The sequence below is a fragment of the Chrysemys picta genome, chromosome 7 (assembly GCF_011386835.1).
Source record: "Chrysemys picta bellii isolate R12L10 chromosome 7, ASM1138683v2, whole genome shotgun sequence".
In the NCBI taxonomy this organism is placed as follows: Eukaryota; Metazoa; Chordata; order Testudines; family Emydidae; genus Chrysemys; species Chrysemys picta.
Genome location: NC_088797.1, coordinates 8,778,015 through 8,805,806, shown reverse-complemented (window position 1 = coordinate 8,805,806; position 27,792 = coordinate 8,778,015). Strand labels below are relative to the sequence as shown.

Here is a 27,792-nt window from a genome sequence, read left to right as displayed (position 1 = left end):
CGCCTCTCACAGCCCTGGAGTACAGGAGTCGACGGGAGAGCGCTCGGGGGTCGATTTATCGCGTCTAGTCTAGATGCGATAAATCAATCCCCGCTGGATCGATTGCTGCCCGCCAATCTGGCGGGTAGTGTAGACATACCCTTTGTTTCCATGTGAGATGATCCCTGTTCAATAAGGAACTGAAGTCTTGGACCTTTACTTGTGCAAAAGATGATAGGATAGCCACTGACCTCTTCACAATGCGCTGAATTCTGAGGTCCTTCCTCAGAGAACCCACTGTCCAATCTAAGGGTCCCTAATGCCCTTGACAATGTGATTCCAAGCACACAGGAAATCTGTAGTGGAGCCAGTAAATTGAAGCCAGGTCTCCCACGTTCCAGGTTAGTGCCCGACCATCTGTCCGCCTCTCTCCTGTATGCTAGGATAGCTGAGGGTAGAACTGAATCTAAAATCAGGTATGAGGATGGGTACAGACAGCACCGGAGCAGATTAACCCTGGGTACGGCTACGCTGTGGTTTCAAACCTGCAGCAGAGAATATCCGAGCCTGGGCACTCGCGTTCTGGTGCTGAAACTGCAGTATAAAAGTTTGGGCTCGGACTCTGAAACCCACCCTCCTGCCTGGGCTTCAGAACCAGAGCCCAAACAGTTGAGCTGCTGTTTTAGTGTCATAGCCTGAATCTGTCCACCTGGGCTCGGAGACTTACTGCCACGGGTATTGAAATGCACTGGAGACGTACCCTTGAAAGCGGAGTGGAAGCAGTGGGATTTGAAGAAGGGGGCTGCCTGAGGAAAAGACACACATTTAGGATTAGTCAGAGATACAAAGGCAGCATTAGAGAAGACTCTGTGGAGAGTAGCCAGCTTGCAGCCCTAAATGAAATGCAGTCTCAGGTGGGTATCTAACCTCTCTCTGTTACTCTAGTTATACCTAGCATTAGTGAGAGTCAAGCCCAGATAAGATTTGGGATTGGTATTGCCTTGAGATTTAATTGAAGTGCTTCTCTGGTGGTCACTGTCTTAGCTGAGACACCAGGGACTGAACCGGGAACCCCACAGATAAAAGCATGAGCTATTTAGGCTTGAGCTGAAGAGCCAGAGTGCACTCGCTGGGGCTGTTGCAGACTCACCTCCGCAGATCAGCACAACGGGATACTTGTAACACACTCACCGCAGCGCTACACTCCCTTTATTCTCTCTCCTTTAGCACCAACAATTCACCATCTTCGTTCCAGACAGAGAAGTGGGGACTTGGGATGGGTCTGAGGTTGGGGGTTTCTTTTACACACTGTCCCTTAGAAGTAGACTTTATCATGAGACCAGCAGAGGGAGCTGTATGAATAGCATAGTTACTAGCCAGCATCTTCCACTGTGGGAATAAGAAGAAGAACACATTCAGCCCTCCTTGTGGCAGGAGAGACTTGGCCCATCTATGCATAGGCTGACCAGATAGCAAGTGTGAAAAATCAGGACAGGGAGTGGGGGGTAATAGGAGCCTATCCAAGAAAAAGCCCCAAATATTGGGACTGTCCCTATAAAATCGGGACATCTGGTCACCCTACCTATGCAGTAGCACTTCAGTCTGATTCCCTGCCAGCTGGCTAGTCCTATGGTATTCTCTTGAACAATATTAAAATATAATAGGTATATCTCCATATATTATTATCTGGAAGGGACCCTGAAAGGTCATCGAGTCCAGCCCCCTGCCTTCACTAACAGGACCAGGTACTGATTTTGCCCAGATCCCTAAGTGGCCCCCTCAAGGATTGAACTCACAACCCTGGGTTTAGCAGGCCAATGCTCAAACCACTGAGCTATCCCTCTGGAAATGAGAGAAGCAATCTCAGCCCCATCTCCTCTCACGATGTCCTAGGTAGCTTAGTTACCAGCCGAGGTCCTTTAGAATCCTGCAAACATATAGAAGTTGAAAGCTAACATTAATGAATGTTTTCTCCTGTGCTGGATTTAGTCTTTAATTCACACAATTCCCACCCAAATCTCAGTTTAAAAAATTAGACCCTGGAAACTTTGACTTGTTTCAGAGTTGTTGTTTTTTTCTCTCTCTCCTATGATTATAATTGAGATGGTTTCTTAATGAAATACTGATGGCAATCCTTGGACTATTTAGAGATGAAATAACTGATATAAATGTGCTCTGGCACGATGAGCAAACAGCTGGAAAATGTGCCTCTCCTGCAATATTCCAATGGTATGAAGCATCATCAAGAGTTATTCATTAGGGTGGCATTATGCACACATCCCATATGTCTGAGAATAAATAATCTGTAACCCACACTTCACCAGGGTATGTCCCAAATGTGCAGTAGGCAGGCGACAGACTCCTCACTCGGATGGTAGACACGGTGCCATCAGCTCCGTAGTATGCCGAAAGGAATAGGAAAGTAAATCCCCTCTATCATCCCTGTGAGTTCCCATATTGGGAAACAGATGGTGCTCTTCTACGATTGTACCTGGTGTGAGACTACTGCATAATTTATCAGTATAAAAACATGAATTGTATTCCAGGGACTGCTGTATTCGCAGTCTTGTGTTTTGTTTTTTTTTGTTTGTTTTTGTTTTTACATTTGATATACTAATGGTCAGGCTAAAATTGAATTATATTTAGCTAATTCACCTCCCTCCACATACACAGTGGTTTAGGGAATATAGTACCAGCCACGATTTACTAGAAGAATCCCTAAATCTATGATGCCCGTACCATTCCTCCAGTGAAACCCTATGAGCCTTATTTTGAAGGTGCGGTTGCCTCCTGTAGGGTACTGAGTGCCCGTAACATCCCCTAGACTTCAGTGGACGTTTAAGGGTCCTCAGCCCCTTGCCAAAATGGAGTCTATGAACTATGTAGGATCAGAAAGAGGGTCACAGCCACTGATATCCCATAGTGTACCTCGTTCTTTCTGCGGCTCTATTCCTTTTGTGCCCATTGCAAGACTCGACAAGAGGGTAAAACAGGACAGAAGGCCATGAACAAAGGTGACGTAAAGCCAGTGGTCCTCCATCTCCTCTCTAGCTGTAATTGGGAGTCCCCTCCCATGTATCAGTATGGGATGCACAGGGTAGAGCGATCTTGATTAGCAGCCCCTAAGATGAGGACAAGCAGCAGCAAGACATCGTCTAGCAACCTATTCAAACAGCTAATTGGTGAGTGGCAGGTAGTTTTATAGTGTCCAGGTCCCACGCTGTGTCCACATGGAAGGCCTAATAAAAGCACTTAGTTTGTTCCCAGACATCCTCTTCCTCCTCCAGATGGCTTCCTGGAGCTGGCCAAGCTCACGTAATGCTCTCTCCCAGGAGGATGGGGTGAACACATTATTCTTATGCAGTCTTGGCCAATGAAAATCGCACCTATTAAACACAAACCATTGATTAGAATAGCAGCTCGGGCGGCCCACACACCTGTTCTGCACCCCATTGAGTACAAAGAAATAAAAGTATTTTCTTTTTAAACGCTCTTCAAACCCCCTCCCATCCAGCCTTTTAAAAAGTCATTTGCCAACAGGGAGCAGTCAGGTTCCAGTGTTTTCCATTCTGTGTGTGAGGAGGGAAACGTGTGGCACTGTGGTTACTGCTGTGTGGTGATTGTTAGCAAATGCAGAACTTTTACTTGTATCCATTGTAACAGGCATAAAAAGCCACTCGCCTGAATGTTTCTAGACTAGCTGCCTAGGCCGTGGGGAGGTTGTGATGGTACAGAATGGCACACCGTGGACTGGAGTTGGGGCTGAGGAAACTCTGGGGAGCCTGAACAGGAAAATATTTCACGTTTAGAATCATTTCTGTTCTCTGCTCTTCTACTTGCCTCTGACAATGCAGCTGCTTTTTGAGTCTACAACAAGAAAGTCTGAAATGCCAGCCTAGCGCCAAGCAATGCCGTGTGCTCCTCCAGACTGGCTCTATCCGTCCCTGCGTGTTCCCACACGCTCTGCTTGCTCTTTCCTGAGTTCTGATGAATCATGCTCCACTTTCCCCCTCGATAGCCTGCAAAGACAAGGGCAAGATTTTATGTCCAGGAATTTCTAATTTCTGGCACTGTGCGGTTAGTCTGCCACACCAGCTGGGGTGCTGTTATGATGACCTGGATCTCTGCTGCACACCCACACATTGCCTCAGCTCTGTGATTTACAGTAAAGGCCTGATCCTTCCCCGCCCCCCCCATTCAAATCAATGGGAGTCTTGCCTTGACTTCAAGGAGAGCAGAATTGGCCTCAAAGTGCTGCAGGAAGCCAGGCTCAATGCAGCCTGGCAGCAGGACGGATGGAGTAGCATCCAAAGGGACAGCAGCAGAGGTTCAAGGACTTAAAAATGAATTGGCTCCTATCCCCCAGGCAGGACAGGTGGTAGCAGGTGGAGGTAACTGGGGCGGCCAATTGCTGACACTCATCAGCGTTACTCCATGGCCTGCAGGGGGAGCAGACTGTCCCTCACCCTCCCAGTGTGCAGTCTTGTATCTGGGTTGCGATCTGTGCGTAGGACACCTGCCACTTGTTTTTGTTCTGTCACTCTCCCCTGGATCGTTGTCGTTTGCTTTTTTCAGAGGGGCGAGGCCTCTCTTTCCTCTCTCCTTTATGGGGCTGACTCAGCTCATGTCACAATGGACAGGGGCAGTCAGGACTTCGCCCTCTCCAGTTTCCCTTTCTAACTTCCTTTCTCATTGTTTGTGTTTCGGACACTTCCAAATGTCCCTGTTCCCATTGGAGGTCGCGTCTGATAAAACCCACTGCGAGTGTCAGTCCTTTCCTTTGCTGCACTGGTTTTTTTCTTTTTTCTTTTTTAAAAGTTTTTGGAATGAGTGCTATTGCTACTAAAGGATTCCGTTGAGCAGCTCTTTGAATAAAAAATACGTACATGTTTCAGATGTACACTATAATTGCACTTGTTCGTATCCGTGTAGAAAGGACCCATGATCTGATGTGGCCTAGCCAGGGATTTCTGGAAATTGTGGGGCCTGAGGGGACAGGGAACTAGTCAGAGTGGTCCCAGATGTCACATCTTAGACTCTAAGACTTAGACTTAGAGTAAGGGGCTGGGAGACAGGACTCTTGCGTTCTATTCCCAGATATGCCACTTACTTGCTCTGTGACTTGGCAACTCCATAAACTTCTCTGTGTCTTAATGTCCCCTTCTATAAGACGGGCATAAAAACACTTCCCTATTTCCAAGGGTGTTGTGAAACTCGGTGAATGAATGTTTGTAAAACGCTTTGAGATCTCCTGACGAAAATGGCTGTTTCAGTGCAAAGTGTTAACTATCGGCCGGCCACACGAGACTATTAATAATTGGCACTTGGAATTGTCGCATGTTGATGGGTCAGCATGGAAGGAGCCAACACTGCAGCTGTCCGTGCTGTCTTACTTCTCTGGATAAACAGAAGACATTGCTCCCCTAGGGCAGGGGTCGGCAACCTTTCAGAAGTGGTGTCAAGTCTTCATCTATTCACTCTAATTTAAGGTTTCGCGTGCCAGTAATACATTTTAATGTTTTTAGAAGGTCTCTTTCTCTAAGTCTATAATATATAACTAAACTATTGTATGTAAAGTAAATAAGGTTTTTAAAATGTTTAAGAAGCTTCATTTAAAATTAAATTAAAATGCAGAGCCCCCTGGACCAGTGGCCAGGACCTGGCAGTGTGAGTGCCACTGAAAATCAGCTCGCGTGCCGACACGTGTGCCATAGGTTGCCTAGCCCTGCCCTAGGTTGTCAATTTCAATCCTTTCAGAAGCACTACATGCCGGGAAAAGAAAAGGAAATGTGGTATTAGGCCAGAATCTGAAGCCCATCAAAAATTAGCTGGAGTCTTTCCGTTGACTTAAATGGACTTTGGATCAGGCCCAAAGGGTGTCTCCGAGCTCTGGTCAAGTGTAGGTAGTCTCTTGGTCTATCCAAGGCCGTGATCAAGTGTCTTGATGTTTTTGGTCTTTTGGCCTCGAGATGAAAACCTTGCCTTTGTTTCTGGGACCTTGAAGTGAAAAAATTCTTTATCTCTGTTGTCTTCTGAGGATAAAAATACATTTAAAAGGCTACTTTGCTACTTTCTCTGTTCTTGGTTATTGTGACCCCCTCCATCAGAATGGCTTCATGCTTAGCATATACGCTCCTCCTCCACTAAGCAGCAGTAGCTTGCAAACGTTGAATGACCCAGCTTCAACTTTAACTTTAACAGAGGTCAGAGCCCTACAAAATGGATGTGACTCCCCCTGGAGTATGTGGTTGAAATACCTTGTGTTACTGGAGTTGTTTTTTCTTGCATGGTGAAGCGCCCCAGATAACGCTGAGATTCGATTTCTAGATGTGTGCTGTACATCAAAGCACTGTTTGTGCCAAAGTGAATCTGCTGTAATAAACAAAGCCTATTGATTCACCACCTTTCTGAATCCTAGATTATCATTGACTTTTTGTTGCCCAGACTGTCAAACATTCATTCATTGTACAAGTACTTTGCTAACAGAAAGGAGTATTAATTGCCCTAGGAATGGGCAATACCATTTTTAATCACTCTTGCTTCCAATCTTATTGTGCATGCCCACTGTGTACACAATGTACTCACAAAATGCATTGTTTGGTATCGCTCAGAATATTTTTGGTACTGGCAGCTTGCTAGAGTCAATGCCATAAACCTACAGCTATCCCTCCTTTTCAACAGCGCTATGTTTGCCCCAATGTGTGTCCCTCCTATTGCAAAAATCTTTTAGAAAAGTGCACAATGTTTGAAGCTCTTTTTAAAAATCCTATATGGGCGTGTTACAAACACCACTGATGTAAGTGGAAAAACTCCCATTGATGTCAATGGGCTTTGGATGACCGCGATATTTGCACCACTCTTTCATTCGAACGTGAAAACATCTCTGATGAGAAGGACTTTAAGCTACAGTCAATACTCAGGCAGAGGCACTTAGAGGGTGCATGCACAAGAGAAGTACAGTGGCCGAGAAGCAGCTGCTAGACCCTTTCCAGAGAATTGGCATTACAGAGACCAGAGAATTGGCATTTTCTACAGTGGTTAACAAAGCAATTCCCAATGGCCTTTTTACATATTTTTCTTTTATGAGGAATAATATGCATGTAGAAAAGATCTACTTAAAGGCTGCATTTATATTATTCCTACAAGACCCTTTCTACAGACATTTTGTCCCCCTTCCCTGCTCCTTGAATAGACCCATTTCCGCTGGCCATTGAGAAAGGAAACCGGGTGATAAACTTGTCTCCTCTTGTGTGGTATGTATTTATGTAATGGTGGCCTCCAAAGGGCACATTTGGGATTGGGACCCCATTGTGCTGAATGTTGTACAAACACAGCAAGAGACAATCCCTGCCCAGAAGGGCTTGCAATCTGAAATTGCAGATGGAGGGTAGACAGTGGGGATGCAACATACAAGTCAATGGATTTGGTGAAGACTTGGTTCAGCTTTGTTAGTCACATGGATTTTGTTTTCTTTTAGTTGGTGATAGAGGAGGAGATGGAGGGAGAAGGAGAGAGAAAGAGGGGAAGGTGAACAGATGCAGTTGTCCCCTTCCTAGCCATGATAGCCAGACTGGGTTTTGCAGGCACCCTGTTGGAAGTGAGTCTTCAGGGGGGATTTGAAGGAAGAGAAGCTAGTGGCTGTTCGGATTTAATCAGCACGTTTTCTCCTTGTATAAGGGGTAGCATGGGAGAAAGCACAGAGGTGTTTAAGGTTGTCTCTTGATCATTATGTAGTGGCATGCCGGGGTCAGGATTGGCATGGAATTCCGGGGGAAGAAGAAAACAAAGGCCTTGCATCCTCTAGCTCTGCCGTGTGCAGCGCCGTTACGTCTCATCAAAGGCAGAACTTGCTCTGAGTTACGCTCATTCTGAAGAGTTCAGCATCCCAGGCTAGTCATCCTGAGAGAATGAATGCACCTAGGATACAGTTACAAGAGTGAGTCATCGTTTATGGTCACTCTTTTTAAAAAAATCTGTGTCAGGAGAGAGTGGTGTATTTTGGGGCTGTTATTTTGTTTTCGTGACTATATGCATCTCTCGCAACGCTGAATTTAACTATCTCACTTACACTTCCTAGTGCAGTGCAGTGCTACAGATCTTTGCCTGGTATTTAGATTATGCACTAATACTATCCCATTTGCCATAAAAACCTGGGAGGGAGATTGAAAACTGAATAACAAACCTTTATGCTCATGTGCATTGGTCTGGATTGACGTGCAGTACCCAGCCAGTTCAACGGCAGGATCCCATGCTATGGCTGGATTTATTTTGTTGATGTTGTTCACCCTTGGAAAATCAAACAATTGTAGTAATCACCTATAATTATGCATACACCCATTTGTCCGGTGGGACCCCAAAGCATGTTGCACACTTAGCAAGCTGGTGTGCACGAGTTGCTGCACCTACTACTGCAATGCAACCAGCTCTGGAGGGAAACATGGCAGTTGTTTAACAGCTCACAATAATGCTGCACAGCAGCTGAGGACCAGAAATGATGAGTACCACCCTCTCTAATTGAAACTGAGGAGGAAAGCAGGTATTTAGGTAGGCCCAATGCCACTCTACAGGTTGGAATTTGATGAGGACACTGCACAAAGTCACAGTGAAGTCTCGAAAAGTATTGCCAGCCGCAAAAGTTGAAAAGTCACGAGATTGGGCCCCAAATCATGAGACTTTAAAACAAAATGAGAGAGTTATGTGGGCTGTTTTCTGATTTACGAGCTCCCGCTGCCCACCCTCAATAGGTGCGTGAAAATTGGTGTTGCCAATTTATAGCGAGACGTGTATAAATTAATTGTGTCCCTCTCCCCACATCAACTCTGTACCCCAGCCCCAAAATCAATTAATTTTGTGCCTCCCCCCAAGCCCTCACCTCTGCCCCACCTCCACATCAACTCCGCCTACCCAGCCCCATAGCCATTCTGTGCCCCGAAGCCCCACATCTCTCCCTTCCCCCCCGTAGCAGGCCTCTGCTCCTCCTGCAGCTGTGGGGGTTCTTCATCCCTTCCCAGGCCTGGTGGTGGGGAGAGCAGCTCCAGGGGTGGTGTACGTGCGTATGTACATACGTATACACACACACACACCACTATCTCCCAGGCTTAGGGGGCAACTCTAAGGCATCTCCTCTTCCCCTTCCGAGGACTGGTGTTACAGTGTTAGAGGTGGGTGGGGAGGGAGAGACCCATTTTTCATAGAAGGGGAGGGGGAAGCAAGGAGCAGTGTCTCTGAGCTGTGTCGTCTTGTCCCGCCCCTCCAAAAACTTCCTCTGCTGAATTGGGGGTTGGAGGAGATCTCTGGCGCCTGTCCCCTGCCCTCTGGGGAAGAACAGCCAGTCAGAGGTGTGAGAGGAAAGTGGGGAAGGCAGCTGCTTGGAGTGGTTTTCCCCAGGGCAGGTGACGATTGCATGGGGGCTGGAGCTTCTTCTGATTCTGGGACGTGCTGCAACGGGAGCTACAATTGCAATCCTGAGGGTTGGCGACACGGCTATAAAGTCAATATAGGAGTAAGAGTTACGGGGCTGGGCCTTAAGCCTTGAAGGGCTCCATAAAGAGCTTTGATGTAAACCGTACCTCCTACCATCAATTCCCGGGCTCGCGATCGCCTGTCCTCTGTGTCAGTACTTTCTAAAGAAGGGTAATTCCCAGCATGTCAGATCTGCATTTAAACAGCACCCAAGCTAACACAGTGGAGTGCCGTTCGATGTAGGTAGCTAGCCCAACGTGGGTGGCTGGCCCGATGTGAAAAGGCCAAGGTTGTACAATGGCTATATTCCATTTCTGGGAATAAACAAGGCAGGACATTTGTAATTCCTCTCTTGTGAGGATTTTGACTTGGCCACAGACTGGCCTGCTAAGAATCATTTCACGTGACAGTCAGACTGGGAAATGGCACGAACACCCCATTCACAGCAATAGCGTATGATTTTGTAGCCATCCTTTGATTCTGTAATTAAAAAAGTGGAAACTTCATCATTTTCTGGTGCCCCACCATAACCCACCCTTTCCCCACTGGGTGCTCCAACTACCAAAGAGTTTCCAATTTTCCACTCTGCCAAGTCTGACTTTTTTTCTTATTTCCTCCAGATGTTAGGGGGAGTGGCGTTAAGTGCAAAATGATTTCCTGTGCCTCTTGAGCTGCTCTGGCGAGTCCAGCCGGGCAAGGTGCTGCCTCAAAGCCGCAAGCATTTGGTGTGTTTTGCTGGCTCTGCTCCTCTAAAGCGTTTATGAAAGAGGAAGTGGGCAGGGCAGAATGTGTCTCCCTTGCCATGCTCTTTTCCAGTGCAGAAACAGATGCTGCCAGAGTGCAGCTAGAGCTATTGGTGAATCTAAGCCGTCTCTCTGCCAATTCAGGATGGCTCCTTGCAACACTCTAGGACAGGATTAAAGAAATTAGAGCGGGTAAAGGCTCGGTTTCTTTTTCAGACTTGAAGCAGACAGACTTGCTAAACTGACTGCTATTTCAAAGTTGGGGTGGTGTTGGGTGGGAGGGGATTAGCCTTTGCTAACGAAAGGGCAGTCTATTCGGTACCCTTCTCCCAAGCTGTACAAAGATCAGTAAAGACCTTTTCACGTGGAACACCTGTTAGGACAGAGTTCATCTGCTTCCAGAGTTTTATTTAGACTAATCAAGCTTAGGAACTGGACAGGCTGACAGATTTTCAGAACACTTGCTGTGATGAAGTCAGGAGCTGCGGAGGATTCAGTGGAGAAGAAAAAGGAATTCTCTCTGCACTTGTAGCCTCTGTGTGTTTTTGTATTTTGTTCTAGTCATTCGTGCTGCATGCTGTCATTCCACCCTGCTCTGTGATCTCATCAGTGAAGCAGTCTTCTGCACTCAAGGTACTGCAGACAGTGACTCCCATGAGTTAGTAGGTGGCAGTCTGCCCTGTGAGTCGGTACTGAGCCAAGCCCTCGAGTGGCGTAGGGCACATTTTACCACTGAGGGCCACGTTCTGCGTTGACTGAGATGAAACTCATTGGGTCAGAGTCTCCGATGGTGTAAATCAGTGGAGCTCCAGGGCTGTTTGGAAAATGGCAAGGATCTCCCACGAAAAATGTAGACAAGTGAAAAAATATTTGTTTTGTTTTTGAAAATGTTCAGATTTGTTTTTTTTAACAAAACAAAAAATTTTCATTTTAGTTTGAAACAAAGCCAATTCAGATTTTGGTTTTTCAAAAACAACAAAGGGAGCTTTGGGGATGTCCCACCCCATCTCTGTCTTTCCCTTTCCCGCCGCTCTCCCACTGGAAAGAAAGAAAAACAAACAAAAGGTTTTGACCTAAAAATTTTGACCAGTTCCATTGACATCGCTGGAGTTATGCCAGTTTACTCCAGCCAAGGATTTGGCAGATTGTTTTGAATAGGGTTATGTGGGGTGTAAGTTTGGACAGAAATTAGCACATAAAGTTCCAATTCTGCTCTGTTACCTCTGGACTAGCTCCATTACTGGCCCTTAGTGTATAAATTGCTCTGAAGCTGCAGGGTGGAATGAGGCAGAGCTTTAAACCTATTGGTATGGGACTGGAAAAGCGACTGACGGGGAGTTAGAATGTCTGCAGTTATGGTCTGAGATCATTGCCACGCACTGCAGATCACATAATAAAAGTGAGGTGTGTTTTTTCTAATGTTTAGAGGCAAATACATGCACAGAAATGAGGTATCTGTGTGTGCAAATGAGCAGTTAGATCCCCATGTTAGATATGCTAATGAGCACCCAATTTTGTGCCTGAACTTGTAGAAAATCAGTCCCTCTCACTCTTATATAATATGAGCCTCGTTTACAGGAGTGGGGGTGTTTAAACAAGGCCTGTTTGGGACATTTGGAGGTGCAAATCAACACGTAAGCATGTGGCTACAATTTTCAAAAGTGCCTAAATGACTTTTGAAAATGCAGTGTAGGACCCTAAGTCACATAGGCACTTTTGAAAATTCTAGTGTGTGTGTGTGTGTGTGTGTGTGTGTGTGTGTGTGTGTGATCTACCAACACATACATCATAACAGGACACTCTCACTCAGCAGTACTAAATTGCACACAAACTTTCTAGAACAGATTCTCAGCTGATATATATTCATGTAGCTCCATGGACTTCAAATGGAGCTATGCCAAATGACTCCCACTGAGGATGGCCCTATGCCATTAGAAAGGCCAGTACCGTTTTATGTCAGTTGAGTCAAGGTAACACATGATCTCACTTCTCAGATGTTGCAACATTTGAAAATGGGATTAATCCTAATTTGTGAAACTGGAGCACACGCTGCAGCTGTAACTGTTTGAACTTGACCTGGGTTTGTATTCCTTGATATAGCAAGTGTAAAACAATTTCCCTTTCAAGAAATCTGACTTCAGCCTGTTTTATTTTATAAATGTTTAAATGGCAAGACACTCTGTTATTTCCAGTTGGGAACGTTTGATCTATATTGCAAGGAATTCACATCACTGTGCATTGTAGGCACATTGCAATAGCTGGTATATTAAAAAACAAACAAGCGTATCTTTAATTATCATTCCAGTATATATAAGTTTATTATTGAAGCCTGGACTGGGCCTATATTGTTCTGTCTGATTAAGAAAAAACAGCAGGTCCATAATTGTGTGAGAGTGAGCAGACTACTGCCAGCTGATCACACGTTATATGCCATTCAAAGGGGATAAGAAACCAAAGAAACATTAATGGCGTGTAGGGGAACATCCCTGTCTAGCGACATCGATATCTTAATTTCACACAACCCTGAGTGGTTCTCTGAAGTAAGGATTGATGGGTGAATCTCCCTGGAGGTTTTGTGGGTTCATTTCAGATATGCACCCTGAAGTTCAGATCCTTGACCAGTCTGCACAAATCTCTTCGGTATGCAAATCTGGGATGGAAATCTTATAAGAATGTGTCATCTTATGAGGCTTCCAGTAATCCTTGCTTTCAGCTGGGCTAGAAATACACAAGAGCCAGGGTGTGTGTGTGTGTGTGTGTGTGTATGTGGCTTGGGTTGTGGGGGTGGGTGGGTCAGTGGGAGGGGGTGATATGTGAATACTTCTGCTTCCAGCCCCGTATGTTCTGGGGCAGAGATTCAGGTAAGCTCTTATTTGACCTGGACCCGTTCTCTCCCTCCCCCTCCCCCATTGTTTTGGATTTGGATTCGGAGCATGTGTGGGGTTAATACATGGGAGATGTATTCTTGATTGTTTTACCCACACTGTGGAACTGCTCCTACTTTCCGCCAGTGTTACTGAGAGCGGAATCAGGCCTAGTTTCTCTAGGGGATGTGGCATACTTGTAGGACTGGTAGTAAAGATGTACCAAGTGTTCCCTGATGCACATGAAGGAGGGAGATGGCCCCACCCAGGCCTGTTCCCTCTGGGGCAGCATGTACTGCTGGCCATGCTTGTCATCCTCATTTGCTCCTTTGATGTCCAAAGTGTCTGCAGCACCATCGTCACTGCCTCCTGCATAGGGGCACGATGTGGAATGGTCTTCTGATGTCTAGCTCCAGGGCTGCGCTTTCCGTAAGCGGGGGTTGGGTTGCACCCTCCTATGCATGCAGAACGCGCCTGTCCTCCTGGAGCTGGTTATAGCAGGGGATTTAAACCCTGGTGCTGTTGTTGCAGTCAGTCGTGGCTGGTTGCCCCTTTGTTTCACTCTGCCTCCTTTGGACTGGGGAGGCCTAGAGTGGTTTTATTTTGGGGGACACTGTCCCTCTTTCCCAGGAACTCTTCTGCCAGATGCTGTTGGTTCCTAGGGAAGAGATGACTGTTATAAAGACACAGCTCTTCTACCCTGTGCAGTCCACATGCCCGCAGTACTGGTTCATCTACCTTCACCAATGTTGGGGGAAGTTGACCCTCATCTACTGGGTCCATTGTGACCCTTGGCTCGTTACCGTGAGCAGGGGCCCTTATCAGGTACTAGCAACCAGAGCACAAATGTCTTTGTGCTGAGAGAAAGTTCAGGATCTATCTAACCAGTGTACTATCTGTATTGCTATATAGGTCAGAAACCTGGACCCACCCGAACTCCTGTGAGGCACCAGGATGTCAGTTTGAATCAAAATATTTCTGTTTTCAGCCAAAAGACTTTGCTGAAAAATCAGTCCAGTTTCAGGGTACAAGCTCTAACCAGAATCTCAAGGCATAGAGCCTGCTTATCCCTACTTAAGGTTATATTTGACATAAGGAACATCCAATTCAAACCGTCCACTGCTCGATGAACACACAGTGGTGTCAGCTCTTGCCATTATCACAAGTCTCTTCTGATTAATATTCATTCATAGGTTCCAAGACCGGAAGGGACCAGTGTGATTATATTATTATTTATTTACATCATATTTATTGTTTGTATTGTGATAGCCCCTAGAAGCTGCAGTCGTGGGCCGTGACCCCATTTTGCTAGGCACTGTACCAACACGGGGAAAAAATACCCCGAAGAGCTTGCACTGAAAGTGGATGATTTGTAGGTAGAACTTGGCATGTAGGCTACTGTTTCTCTTATAGACTCTTGTGTTTAAGAGGGGTTACATAATGAAAATGGAGGAAGCGGATAATTTTATTTCTCTTTATCTTTACTAAGCTAATGAGGGACCTGACTGCGGCAAAAGGATTTTTGAAAAAGTTGTTTCAGTTTTGCCTTAGGGTTAATTGCCTTAGCGCTCACTGCCTGACAAGTGGGGGGTGAGGTGGGGGGGGGGGAAGGAAGGGAGAGGACAGAAAAGGAAAAGGGTTAGAGCTATGTGACTTAATTAACATACTGCGGATATCCTCATTCACAGATAGTCCTGTGATTCTTGCCATGTTTGTCAAAAGTCCTTTGAATCAATATTTTACAGGACAAATTCTAAACGAGGCATCTTTTAAAGTTGTGGGGTGCTGGCTCACAGTGAGAGGCGGCTGGGTAAAACTTCTAACTCACCGTTGTTTTGTCGGCATTCACTGGTAGAGTAAAATTGGAACGTTTAACAGAGACAGCCTGATTTTTCCGAAGTTCTGAGTTTTTAAATATCAGATGTACTTGGAAAGGGAACTATATGCTCCCGTTAAATGATAACAAAGTGTGGTTTAAAATATCTATATTAAACTATTTGTTATCCACTGATCTGCTAGTTCAAATGATCAGGCCTGTGTAATGGTTTAAATAATTCTTGTTAAGAAGGTACAGAGACCTAGGCTATGTCTACACTACTTCGGGATCGATGCTCCGGCGATGCATGCACCGGGGGTCTAGTGAAGACCCGCTAAATCGATGGCAGAGTGCTCTCTGGTCAACCCCATTACTCCACCAGGAATGAGAGGAGTAAGGTAAGTCCAGACACTGCAGTAAGTCAACCTAAGCTACATCAACTCCAGCTACGTTGTTCATGTAGCTGGAGTTGTGTAACTTAGGTTGACTTATTGCGGTAGTGTAGACATAGCCCTAGAGTGATCAGAACGCAAGTCCTTTATTCAGGAGCAGGAAACTTCAGGATAAGATTTTTTCAGTATGTTTAATCAATGGATCTAGGGGTACTGTTCATCCTCACAAGGGTGAGGGCAAATTGATAATCGTATTACTCAACATAGGTGGATTCTTTGTGTCCATTAATAATAGACCATATTTTGGATTTAAGAGCACCTCTAATTTAACTTACCACTTATGCTCTAAACACAGGATACATCAGCATGGAAGAAGACCACGAAAACCCACTTAGGAGCCATCCCCTCCTATGGATTTAGCAGTTCTAACCCACAATATTTGTTTGTTTCTCATGTGTGTCTAACTGCATTCTTTAAACTGTTGTTTCAATGTTCCTGTTGCTTCCTGGAGTATTTTATAACCCACATTAACTTTATTTAAGGACATTTTTCTTTAAATCCTTGTTGTGCACAGTTGTTCCTTTGCAGAAATTCATGACCCTTGTTCAAATGACATTAGATCAAATATATGTGTAACATCTATCATCTCTGTTCCCTTCAAAATGCTGTGTTTCGCTACAAAGTCCCTTCTGGAGATCTTTTTTTCTGGTCAAATATACTTCTGGTTACTCTCTTGGGTATCATACTGGTTTCCTTCTGCTGTATTTTCTGTGATAACCATTGTACAGTGAGGGGACTGGAATGTTACCTAGAAAAGTGTTTTAAATGGACCCTGACTACTCCCTTGGAGCCTTATCTAAAGCCAGTGGAAGTAAAGGGAACGATTCCCATTGATTTCAGTAGATACCAGATCAGGCCCCTACAAAACAACAAAAAACCTTCCTTTGAATCAAACTGAACGATTCCTTTTGCATCCTAAATTTGGCTTAATCTTTTTTTTTGTTCCATTGATGTTAAGGGCTGTGTCCGAGGTTCGGAGGCTTTTTGCTTCTTATTCCCTAGTATAGTACTCTTTGGGCAGGCCTTCACTACCCGCCGATTCGGCGGGTAGTGATCCATCTATCGGGGATCGATTTATTGCGTCTCGTCTAGACGTGGATAAATTGATCCCCGAACATGCTCTCCATCGACTCTGGAAATCCACTTTGTGAGAGGCGGAAGCGGAGTCAACGGGGGAGCGGCAGCGGTCAACTCGCCGCCGTCCTCACGGCCAGGTAAGTCGGCCTATCTTAGCTTGACCCCGCCCGCCCCGCTCACCCATGTAGATCAGGGCTTAGATTCTTTTCTCATTCAGTAGTTTGTGAATATCTTCCTTGTTCATCCACATTGATGCTTGTTTCTTACCTTTATGGTATTTAATGTGGGCAGAAGGACAGCTCTGTGGGTAAAGGCGGAGGAGTGGGAATCAAGATACCTAAATCCTACACCCAGTTCTGCAAGAGACTTCTTGTGTGACTTCGGGCCAGTCACTTTGCTTTTCCCAGGTTTAGTTCCCCCTTCTGCAAAGATGATAACAATACTTCCCTACCTCACAAGTGCATGAAGGATTAATTCATTAATTGCAAAGCATTTTGAGCAAGTGCTGTAGCGATGTGCAAAGTATTGTTGATAATAAAATTCACCACATGAGGCTAGACTGTGCCTTTGGAAATAGCCTTGAGCAAGAAATGCACCCACCCCAGGAATAGCCTGGTATGCATTGTAACTCGGGCACAGCTGTTGAGTCACAATTCCCTCCTTGCTTCCAGGAGTCAGTAACTTGCTGATGACCTATACCCGTATCTGATTATTGCCTCTACCCTGTGCTGATTCAGCTATTGTGACCAACAAGGAGCAGTGTGGAGACAAGACTCCACCTTTTCCCCCCACCCTCTCCAATCACTAGGGTTACCATACGTCCAGATTTTCCCGGATATGTCCGGCTTTTTGGTCCTCAAATCCCTGTCCGGGAAGAATTTCCAAAAAGCCGAACATGTCCAGGAAAATAAGGAGGCATGGTAAGGGGACCCCGAGTGCAAGTGGCTGCAGCAAAACTTACAACTCCCGCGATCTGCTGGGGCACAGAGGCGGCGGGTAGCATCCGAGCACGTAGCCGCCTCCTCCCCGGGCTCCAACTTTGCCGGCTCCCGCCGCTCTCCACCGCACGCCGGGGCCGAAGCAATTTCCCCGGTGCAGCAGCAGCCGGAGCCTGGGGGGCGGGAGGGAGGAGGGGGAATGCGTGATTTTCAGGGGAGGGGGCGGAGTTGGGCGGGGTCTTTGGGGAAGGGGTTGGAATGGGGGCGGGGAAGGGCGGAGTTGGGCGGGGCCAGGGTGGGGAAGGGGCAGAGTTGGGGTGGGGCCGGGGCCCTTGTGGCATGTCCTCTTTTTTCAGTGTTGAAATATGGTAACCCCAATTGCCAATCACGGCCTCCGGAGAGGAAGCAAGAGGGGGAGTGAGGCTTTTACTCCTATGTGTCTGGACCCGAGGTCTAGGTACCCATTGTAAGGGTATGAGAGGGTTTTCGCTCCCCTGTATGGTTGTGTAGGCACAGTCAAACTCTAGCCCATGGCTTGGCATGATTTTTGAGGCCTGCTTGGAAGAGTACAAAGGCTGTTTAGGATTTAGGCCGCAAGCGTTGATGGTTAACACTGATGGATGATGGGCAGAGCTGGCTGGGGGAGGCTTTATGGTCTGCTAGTTCTTGTGATCGGGCCTCTACTTTCCTGAGCATTTACGAAATCCATCCAAACAGTGTAAATAAAAAAACGAGACCACCAGATGGCGATGTACAAAGTGATTGGGAAGCATGAGGAGTAACTATGCCAAGTATATGTCGATCCAATTTAAAAAAATGATACCACAGATGACAGATCAATTAAAAAAACGTTCACTATCATAAATGGGAAAATCCTTGAATTTACATTTCTGGCAGTCTGTAATTAAGTGATAATGAAAACCAAAAAGGCATTGAAGGCAACGGATATGGATTAAAAATGTTTTAGTTTTCAATAGACTGTGATTTTTTCCCCCTCCTCAAAACTACATTATTCTTCCATCTCTCATTAAGCATTTTCTTAAACTACAAAGCTGTTCCAGTACTGGAACTTGAAGATTATTGAAACTGTGTTTTCTTATTTTCTCTGTTTTATATTTAAACTCTGAGATGTGAAGACCATTACGCACAGATGCCATAAAAGATTTTTCTGGCTGGTTCCTTTGTGAGGCAGTGTTATCTGAGGGACTGATAATTATCTGGATGCAGATTTTCTCTCTCTGCTACTTACTCAGACTGGAAGCATCCTGCTGCAGATTTCTGCCAACACTGGGAAATGGACAACGGCATTGCAAAGTGTCTCTCTTGACTTTAAGGCTATGTCTATGTGGATGATCGTTTCACACTTTAAACACAAAACACATTTGCGGAGGGGGATCCCCTAGAGCCTTGCAACCCTAAGGTAGCATTTCCCAAACTCTTGAAAGCTGAACCTTCTCCCCACCCCCAAGGAAGATTAAACCAATATTGCCTCTGCCACGTACACATCTTAATCTATACATCTCCTGCGCTTCTCCAGTACACCATCTTCCTCATTTGATCCGTCCTCCCTTTTCTTTCTTATATAATGTGCATGTATATTAAATAGAGGACAGCCACTGCACATCCTTCTTCCTCGGGGGGCAATATGAGAGAACAAATCTGTGATGTGTAGTCACATTGCTTAATTTGCTACTGGAAGGCGCTCAGATACTATGTTGATGAGCACAGTTTAAGACTATATAGAATATACAAGACTTTAATAGAGTGGGGAAGTTCCCACTTCAGAGAGATTGTTTTAGGCTTCCTGCAAGCTCAGACATAGTATCTGTACTCGCATTGTGAAGATTTTTTTCACAGCCATGAATGATAGAGAGGCATTTTTTTTTAATGAAAGCTAAGACTGTGAAGAACTACTGAAAATATTCTGCCCTTCCTCTCCCACTATTCTGTCACAGCCCACCCCACATGTTGAAATACTGAGAGGAAAGGGCACAGGGCTAGAAGCCCAGACTTGGGGCCCATGTTAGGCCTAGGCAACCACCTATAGCATATTAAAGGGGTCCCGCCAGCCCACTTCTCTTCTGTGTCTCCAGCTGGGAGTTGGGCCAGTGAGGGTACAATCCCTTTAATGGTGTACCAGTGACAGTGACCAGCTGATAGCAGCTGCTCCAGCATGTCCCCACACTAGAAGATGTGTGTGGGGTGGGAGGGGGATGTCTGCTCAATAGCATAGTGCGGGAGCCAGTGCTACCCCAGAGCTGCTGCCTTCTTTCCAATGGCTCTTGGGGAGGGGGCAGGGCCAGGACAGCAAAAACTCTAGCGTCAGCCTTGCTCGGCCCAGAACTCCACCCCTGCCTGTGCCTGGCCTGAGCAATACTTTACATTTGCATGGCACCTCACAAACCTCTCAAAGTAGGCACATCCTAGAGCTGGCCTGAGAGAGGATTTCTAGGCTTTGTGTTCCACAGTGATGGACGCCCCAGACTCCACAGGCTTCCCCTGACGCTGGAGCCCAGGTGTATATTTCCCAACTATATAATAAAGTAGGAACAATAACACACGGAGCCAATGACACCTTAAATCCTGTCTAGTTTTAGATTTTTGCCTCTGATAAACATCATGTTGGCGTAGCCTCTGCATCCTTTTAGTGGCATTTAGCAGACCTCTGCTGTGCTTTGCCAAGCATTTCTCTCCCCCCCTCCCCCCCCAATACCACTCTCTGGAGTTCCTTTTTCACCTGGTTCCCATCTCCCCCTAATATTTCTCTGGGAAGTCCATAGGCCCTTAGATTTAACCGATTTCTCCAGCATGGTACTAACTTCTTTAGATTTAAGCCTTAAACCCTTCCAGTGCTATTTCCCACAATGCTAGTCTGCAACCCTCACACTAAGGGGTCTATACGCTACCTGATCCAGACGAGTGGATCCAAGTCATGGCACCAGGATGCTGGGGTAGCTTCTGGGACCTTATTCACTCAGTAGCCTTATCCACTCGATTCCCAAGTACTCAGCTTCACTCCGAACCCGCCCCTGAGGTTTTGTTATTGGCATGCAATTAAACGACACTTGAGTTGATCAGGCTTTAAGCATAGGGAGTGTATACAGGGCATACCGCACATCCAAGTTACACAGAAACCCCCTTGCTTTATATCCATTGACCCCTCACATTACATTTACTACACATTGCATCCCATGTTTGGGGATTGGCTTGGTTACTTTGCAGGAACCAGTCCCTGCAGAGCACGCTCTGTCCATGTTCAACTTTACTCGTTACCTCATCTTTACCCTGCCAATCTCTCTTGTCCATTGTTCCCTTGTTCTTAGTAAATGGTTTCCTGGGTGTTCCCGCTCTTATCTTAGCTAGCTCAGACTTTCTGTCTTTTAGCTTACTGACCCATTTACTTCTCTTAGCACAAACGGTCCATTTTTAGCCTGCTGATCCAGTTACCTCCCTAATCCTGTCTTCCAAGAAATGAAGCCGCCTCCATGTTGAATTACTCAAGCCAGGCCTCTGCCCCCTGTTTCACAGATGGCAGGGGCAGAACGAAGGCCAGGAAAGATCAATGGTCTGATTTTTTTCAGAAGTGCTGCACCTGGAGTCTATGGGCGCTGGAGTACTTGAACATCTCTAAAAATTGGGTCCTTAGTGACTTCCTCAAGAGATACTGTGATCTGCTGGTTCCGATACTGAGCCTAGACACACTCTCCAGGCACAGACCTTCCCTATAGCACTCCCCACCCCCTGTTTTGGAACCTGGTGTCCTGCCACCTCGCCCTACCTCGTTCAATTCACACCCCATTTCTAAAGCACGTAGACACACATCTATGTCATCCCCTTCCCTAAAGCGAGGGAATAACTTGGAGTCTCTGGCACCCACCAGCACTGGCACCTGGGGTCTGATTCCATCTACCAGATTAGGATTTTCCTGACACAGCCTCTCTGTCTCACGGTGATGTTGATGATCCTTGTCTTCTCTTCTCTTTGTCTGCAATCTCTCACTGCCGTTCTTCAAGTAGCTGGGTTTCCAGATGAAGTCTGTCCCTCTCCACCTGTATCTTCTCTTGGCCTACTTGTAGATCTGTCCGTGTTGCAGTGATGCATTTGGTCTGGATGGAGCCCCTATGTTACCTCTGTCAGCCTCTTCCCTGCTTCTCTCCGGGGAGTTGACGCCAAGATTTCCCCCGCCTGCTGGACCTTCTGCCAATGGGCTGGATGTTCTCTGTGAACCTGGACCACTTCTTGTTGTCAGAATCCAGCAAGCCAACCAGCTGTGCCTTTGGCCTGGTCTACACTGGGGGGGGGGAATTGATCTAAGAGATGCAACTTCAGCTACGAGAATAGTGTAGCTGAAGTCGACGCATCTTAGATCAACTTACCTCCCGTCCTCACGGCGTGGGATCGACAGCCGCGGCTCCCCCGTCGACTCCGCTTCCGCCTCTCGCCCTGGTGGAGTTCTGGAGTCGACGGGGAGCGCGTTTGGGAATCGATCCGCATCCAATCCGGCGGGTAGTGTGGACGTACCCTAAGTCCACTCCTCTGTGTTGAGCTGCTCTTCTCTGAATAGCTCAACTGGCTTCTCTTTAGCTGTTCATAACTCGTTCTCCCCTGTCTCTCTTTTGGTTATTCCTTTCCCAACAAGATGGGACTTTCCTCTGTGCTTTTCCTTTCTGTGGTACTTGATTTCAGTGCTGTTGGCATGTATGGCAATTCACACTGTCCTCTACCTCAGTACTGCCACCATATATGTCACAATTTGTATGTGAAATGAATCGGTGAAAATTTTCAGTGGGGTCTTACCACTATCCAGTGCCAAACTGTTGCCAAAATATGGACATGACAACTCTTCTATGTACACCTTGCTTTGTTGATTCAGCAGTGCGCTACTCTGTTACTTCCCATTCATTGTGCTGTTCAAGTGTGTGTTTTTAGGGGTCACAAACAAAACCTACCTACTGACCACTTTCTTCAGAACCCTTTAGCTTGTTAATAAGGAATAGCCTGCAAACAAAAGGTGTAGTTCTCTGGCATTAACAATTAACTGCTGCCTAATTTTATACTGACTGTTGAGTCAAGCCTGGGATTCTCTTGTGGGCTATTATTTCAGAGTGTTTATGTCCTGTTGCCTGTTTGCAAAGGTGCTCAGCTTGCAGGAGGCTGTTTGCTTTTCTAAGGCAGCAAGTGCTGCATTAATAGGATTATGTTCGTTTAACAGTAGATCAAAATTATTTCTCTTTAGCAGGCTGATGGTCAGCCTTATTCATCATTATAAGACGCAGTTACTAAACAGGAGGCATACGGTAACGTGAAATGTGGCCTCCAGGGGAATGCTCTCCTCATATTGTTTGCGGGTTCCGATAGCCATGCTAAAAGAGACATTAATATATTTATTGCCGTGAGAGTTCTCCTGAAGGTGTTTAAAGCAGGATTTCGAACGTATTATTTGATCAACAGCTCAGCCAGAAGGAACCGATGACAGTGCTGTTCCCTTTCAGGCAGATAATGAGGTGATGGAAGGTGTGTGTGTGTGTGTGTGTGTGTGTGTGTGTGTGTGTGTGTGTGTGTGTGTGTGTGTGAATACACACTGTGCTGTAGGTATGTGTGTAGTGCCTGCTGAGTATCAAAATGTGGAGAGTATTAATCAGGACCACTTCCCTCAATTCTTTTCCTGTAGTGTATATACACGGGGTTGTTGTCCGAGAACATGGAAAAGGGGTTAAAATGTAATTAGAATACATAGTGGTGGCTACTGAAGCTTAACAGAGATTTATATAAGCTGTTAAGAAGTACAAGGCTGCTGTGTGAGCTGCTGGTTGGGCTGAGCTACTGCAGCCGTTGGCTGGACTTCAAGCAACACCCAGAGCATGCCTCTGTGTCTGCCCAGGAAGCACAGTGAAAGAGGAGTTTTGTTTTAAGATTTGACCCTGGCTTCTCGCAACACCCCTACCCTTTGCACGCCGTATAAAATGAAGCTGCTCTAACGGCAGGCGTTTAACTGTGTACACAGAGTGAGGCAGGAAGAGAGGATTTTGAAAGAGTAGATCATGGCTTCGGTGTTCATGTGCGGAGTAGAAGACTTGCTTTTCGGTGGGAGCCGGTTTGTTTGGAACTTGACAGTATCGACTTTGAGAAGGTGGTACACACAGCGAGTGAGAGCTTGCCATCAAGTGATGAGAACGTGGTGTGGTCTCAGAGAAGTTTATCAGGTAAACCTATGGCAATTTTTGTTTGCTTTTAAAAATGCCAGAGTATTGTCTAGCAGAAATTTACTAATTCCTAGTAGTGGTATGTGTGTGTATTAGATCGTGATTAAAGAGTCATTTAATAAGACAGCACGTTTGTAGTAATTAACAGCTTCATACTAAAGTTATGCTTCCAGCCTCCCTTGTGTTAAGATAACAAGTCAGTTTTGAAATCTACAAGTCTGAGGAGTCGTGAAATATTTCTGTTCAAATGATTTAATCAGCTCTGTGTGTCTGTGTTGTAACATCACTGCTTGAGAGGTTGGTGCTGTGTAAAATGCATCTTGCAGGCTGATTTGTTGAAAATTATTTTTTGAGCCTGACTGTCCTTTCTATCATAGCCTTTCAAGAGACTGGTTAGTTGCTCTCACAGTCACTTGTACTTCGAATCTGATAGGTTTAAGTCAATACATAGCCTGCATTTGCATCAGACTGTCTGAGATAAAAATGCTGTGGCAGGAGAAAGTGTCTGTAGCTTATTTTTTCTAGTTTATTTGCATTTCCCGAATAGCTATTAAGGAAAGTTCCATCATAATATATCATAATATACATACCATAATACTTTGCATCACGAATTGGTTGTTATCCAAGGAAAAGCTGACCAAAATTAGTCCTGAGATAACTGTACTCTGAAGTATGCTTTAGCAGCTACTCTCTTTACTACTTCATTTGCATCTGCCTTGCAGACAAAAAATACAGTAACATATTTGCAAGTATTGTGTTCTCCAATCACAGTTGGAGCCAGTTCTTGCTGGCAGTTGGTTTTCTTTATTTGTTTTTCCTGACTGTAAGACAGTGATTTTGTCCGATCACACCATAGGCGTAAACATTTATTCCAATGAGGCTGATTTTCCCCCCTATACATTGTATTCTAGCGAATGACGCAGTGTGTAGGAATCCTCTTCTCCAAAACCATCGCTATGTAACTTCCATCTGAAAGCCACATCAAATGGAAATCTGCCCCTACATATGAATTCTTATTTAAATCTCTGCTATGCCCACAAATGGGAGTGCTGCTCTAAAATGAAGGCAAGGTCTTCTGAATGTTAGAACATCAACTGGCCAAGTTGCATAGAACCTTTTTTTATGATGTATGTCCAGTAAAATGGCACTTGTATGGCCATATGGATGTACCTCACGTCCTTGAATTCCATTCCAACAAAGGCTGGCAATTGAACTGCCTGGACTCCTAAGGGTACATTAAAAGGTATATGGAACAAAATGTAAAGACCGTTCTTAGTTTTTACTCCATCTTTCTGAAGACAAAATCCTAGTTCTTAAGAAAGGCAAAATTGTTCTAGGTGGGAATTTTGCCAGAGTAAAAACTGAGGTTGGGTCTACACTTAAGTTACGTCAGCACTGCTATCTCAGTCAGCAGTGTGAGGAAAAACCACACCGCTGACCGACATAGCTATGCCAGCAAAACCCGCAGTGTTGACCCAGCTATATCGACAGAAGTGTGCTTCTGGCAACATAGCTAACATCATCCAGGGAGGTGGAGTTCCTACACCAATAGAAATACTCCTTCTGTGGCGGCATAACTATGCCAATATAGGCTCTGTAATGTAGCCATACCCTGACTCTGAGCAAGGACATAATCCGTGTATTTTACTAAAGGGGCTTTAAAAGGTTTTTTTTTTTTTTTTTTTTTTTTTTTAACTTTTAGAAGCAAGGATCATGCAAATTTTTGTTTGTCCAAAGCTACTGAGTGTAACGGTTGGTGCTGAGGGTTTAATCTGCTTATATCTTTAATTTTTTTTAGTCTTGTGCTCTGCGCCTACCACCACATGATTCTCCTTCTACAAAGAAGGCATGTGGCATCCTTTTAAAGAAACCTTCACCCACACATCCTTAACACTTACAGGCATTTTACAAAGTGAAAATGTGCACTCTGCATCTCCTTGTGTCCTACTCCTCTAGTGCCAAACTGTGCACTTGCCCCACCCTGGAGTGCTAGTGGAAGATGTGTTCCCAGCAGTGGTAGAGAGAGCAGAAAGCCTCAAAGGGGCACTTGAGTAGCATGATCAGCAGCTGGACTTATGTGTGCTTTGGAAAAACGTAACATTTGCTCACTGTGCCAGTGCTCAGCAGTTGTGGGAGGGGCCTGGCCACACCTCCAGTGTGGATAGCCTCACTCCCTTTGGTGAAAGGACAGCCGCTAGATGCATTGGCGGGCCAAACAGCTAGCTCAGGGGTGGCCAACCTGTGGCTCTAAAGCCATATGCGGCTCCTTGTATAGGCACCGACTCCGGGGTTCCAACTTTCCAATGTGCCGGGGGGGTGCTCACTGCTCAACCCCTGGCTCTGCCCCCACTCCACCCCTTCCTGCCCCCTCCCCTGAACCTGCACTGCCCTCGCTCCTTCCCCCCTCCTCCCCCGAGCCTCCTGCACACCACCAAACGGCTGGTCAGGAGGTGCGTGGAGGGAGTAGGAGGTGCTGATCGATGGGGCTGCCGGTGGGTGGGAGGCGCTGGGAGTGGGGGAGCTAATGGGGGCTGCTGATGTATTACTGTGGCTCTTTGGCAATGTACATTGGTAAATTCTGGCTCCTTCTCAGGCTCAGGTTGGCCACCCCTGGCCTAGCGCTTCAGGGAATGCTTGCTCCGTATACTAGGCTTTGGGGTGTACCCAGCCACCCTCTAGCTGCGCAAATCAGGTTTCAACCCCCAGATTTTTAAATTGGGTTGTGTAATAATCCTTCAGGCTTTATTTATTAATATGGGAAATGGTTGAATGACTACACTGAACATTCCTTCCTTGGGGGTTGTATAAATGATGCACCACAATCTATTGCTTTAGGTCCTGGTTCTTCTCCCATTGAAGTGAATGGCAATCCTCCCATTGACTCCAGTGGGAGCAGGAGTGAGCCATAATTGTTGCAATGAAATGCCATGAGTATATGTTTGAACATCCAAGGGTCTAGTTAAAAACATAGTTTGATGGAGGAGGGTTGAGTTGGTTGGTTTTTGTTTATTTTGAACTGTGGAAGCATGGAATGATTAATTTGGGTAGCTAGGCTCCCAAGGACTTTGCCAACATGACACTGCATGTATAGTTGCAGGACCCAATTCACCACTGTATTACTCCGAGTAACTCCACTGACTGGGGTGGAGTAACGCTGGCAAGAAGCTTGAGAATCTCAGACCTCAATGTAGTATTGAACCTTAGCCTATATATGAGCAGGTTTCTCAGAGAGCAAAGGATGGTCCAGTGGTTAGGGCACTAGTCTAGGACGTGGGAGACCTGGGTTCATGTCCCTGTCCTGCTACATAGTCTCTCTATGCCTTACTTAAATGGGGAGCACTGGGGCTCTGGGAGGATAAATACATTAGAGTTTGTGAAGTGCTCTGATTCCCCAGTAATGGGGGGCCACATAGGTACCTTTGACAGATTAATGACATAAAGGTACATTTCTTCCTCATCCTTTTAGTAGTGAGTTGAACTGAACAGACACTTCATGCGATGAAAAAGGATTTAACTGCATGAAAATAATCACAGCCTTCTGGATTTCATTTGTGTCCATATTCCAGAGGTGAAATAAGACCATATATAAAAGATTTGGCAATAGTCACTTCTTAGTAAAAACACTGAAGGCGTAATTTGCTCATTGGTTTCAAATATTTCATCCTATATCTCGATTTCCAGGGCATGCATGGTTTAACTAGCTAACAGCTGTGAATAATTAAGAAACCTAGCTACGGTGGTGTTCTTAGAGTAAATACGGTTTAAGACGAGGTGGATGGTATTAAAACGGCTGTTTAACTATGAAGAGTTTAGAGGTGATTAGATTTATGTGCCTCAACCACTAACCTAGGGCCAGTAAACTTCTGTTTTTCAAGAGGGTAAAACGCCATTCACTTTTTCATCACTATAAATCATTGTGGTAAAGGGAGGGCCAGTAGGATTTTGTTTCGTGGGCTGGTAAATTTTCATGACTGTCTTGAAAGGCTGAGTTTAAAGGGTGAATGAGGTTTTCATCAGTATTCAGCCATGAGCCCAACAACCATGTTTAACCTAAAAAGAGAGCTGACTTCAGACGGGGAAATAAATACCCTAGAACTTCCGCACCTATACCTTTCAACTTGATTCAGGTGAGGGGATTGTCATGTGGACAGAGTACCTGGAGGCCTCTGTTCTTGGTAGTGGCACCACAGAGACCTGCCTTGGAGACCTGACTGACCGTTCAGTGGCACCCACACGCTGAGGCACTTGCACACAGGGA

At 45.8% G+C, this 27,792-nt stretch overlaps 1 protein-coding gene across 9 annotated transcripts in view; it reads left to right on the top strand.

Annotated features, from left to right (window-relative positions):
* FRMD4B (FERM domain containing 4B) overlaps positions 1-27,792 on the top strand; it is a 197,186-nt gene that overhangs the window by 52,623 nt on the left and 116,771 nt on the right. For 7 of the 9 annotated variants that reach the window (XM_065550723.1, XM_008179477.4, XM_065550722.1 and 4 more), the window contains exon 1: positions 23,128-23,534. The exons of the other annotated variants lie outside the window; for them this stretch is intronic. In XM_065550723.1, coding sequence (XP_065406795.1) covers positions 23,373-23,534 — 162 coding nt within the window. In that variant the 5' untranslated portion in view covers positions 23,128-23,372. Of the gene's footprint in view, positions 1-23,127; positions 23,535-27,792 lie in introns of those variants that run through there. 9 annotated transcript variants of the gene reach the window in all.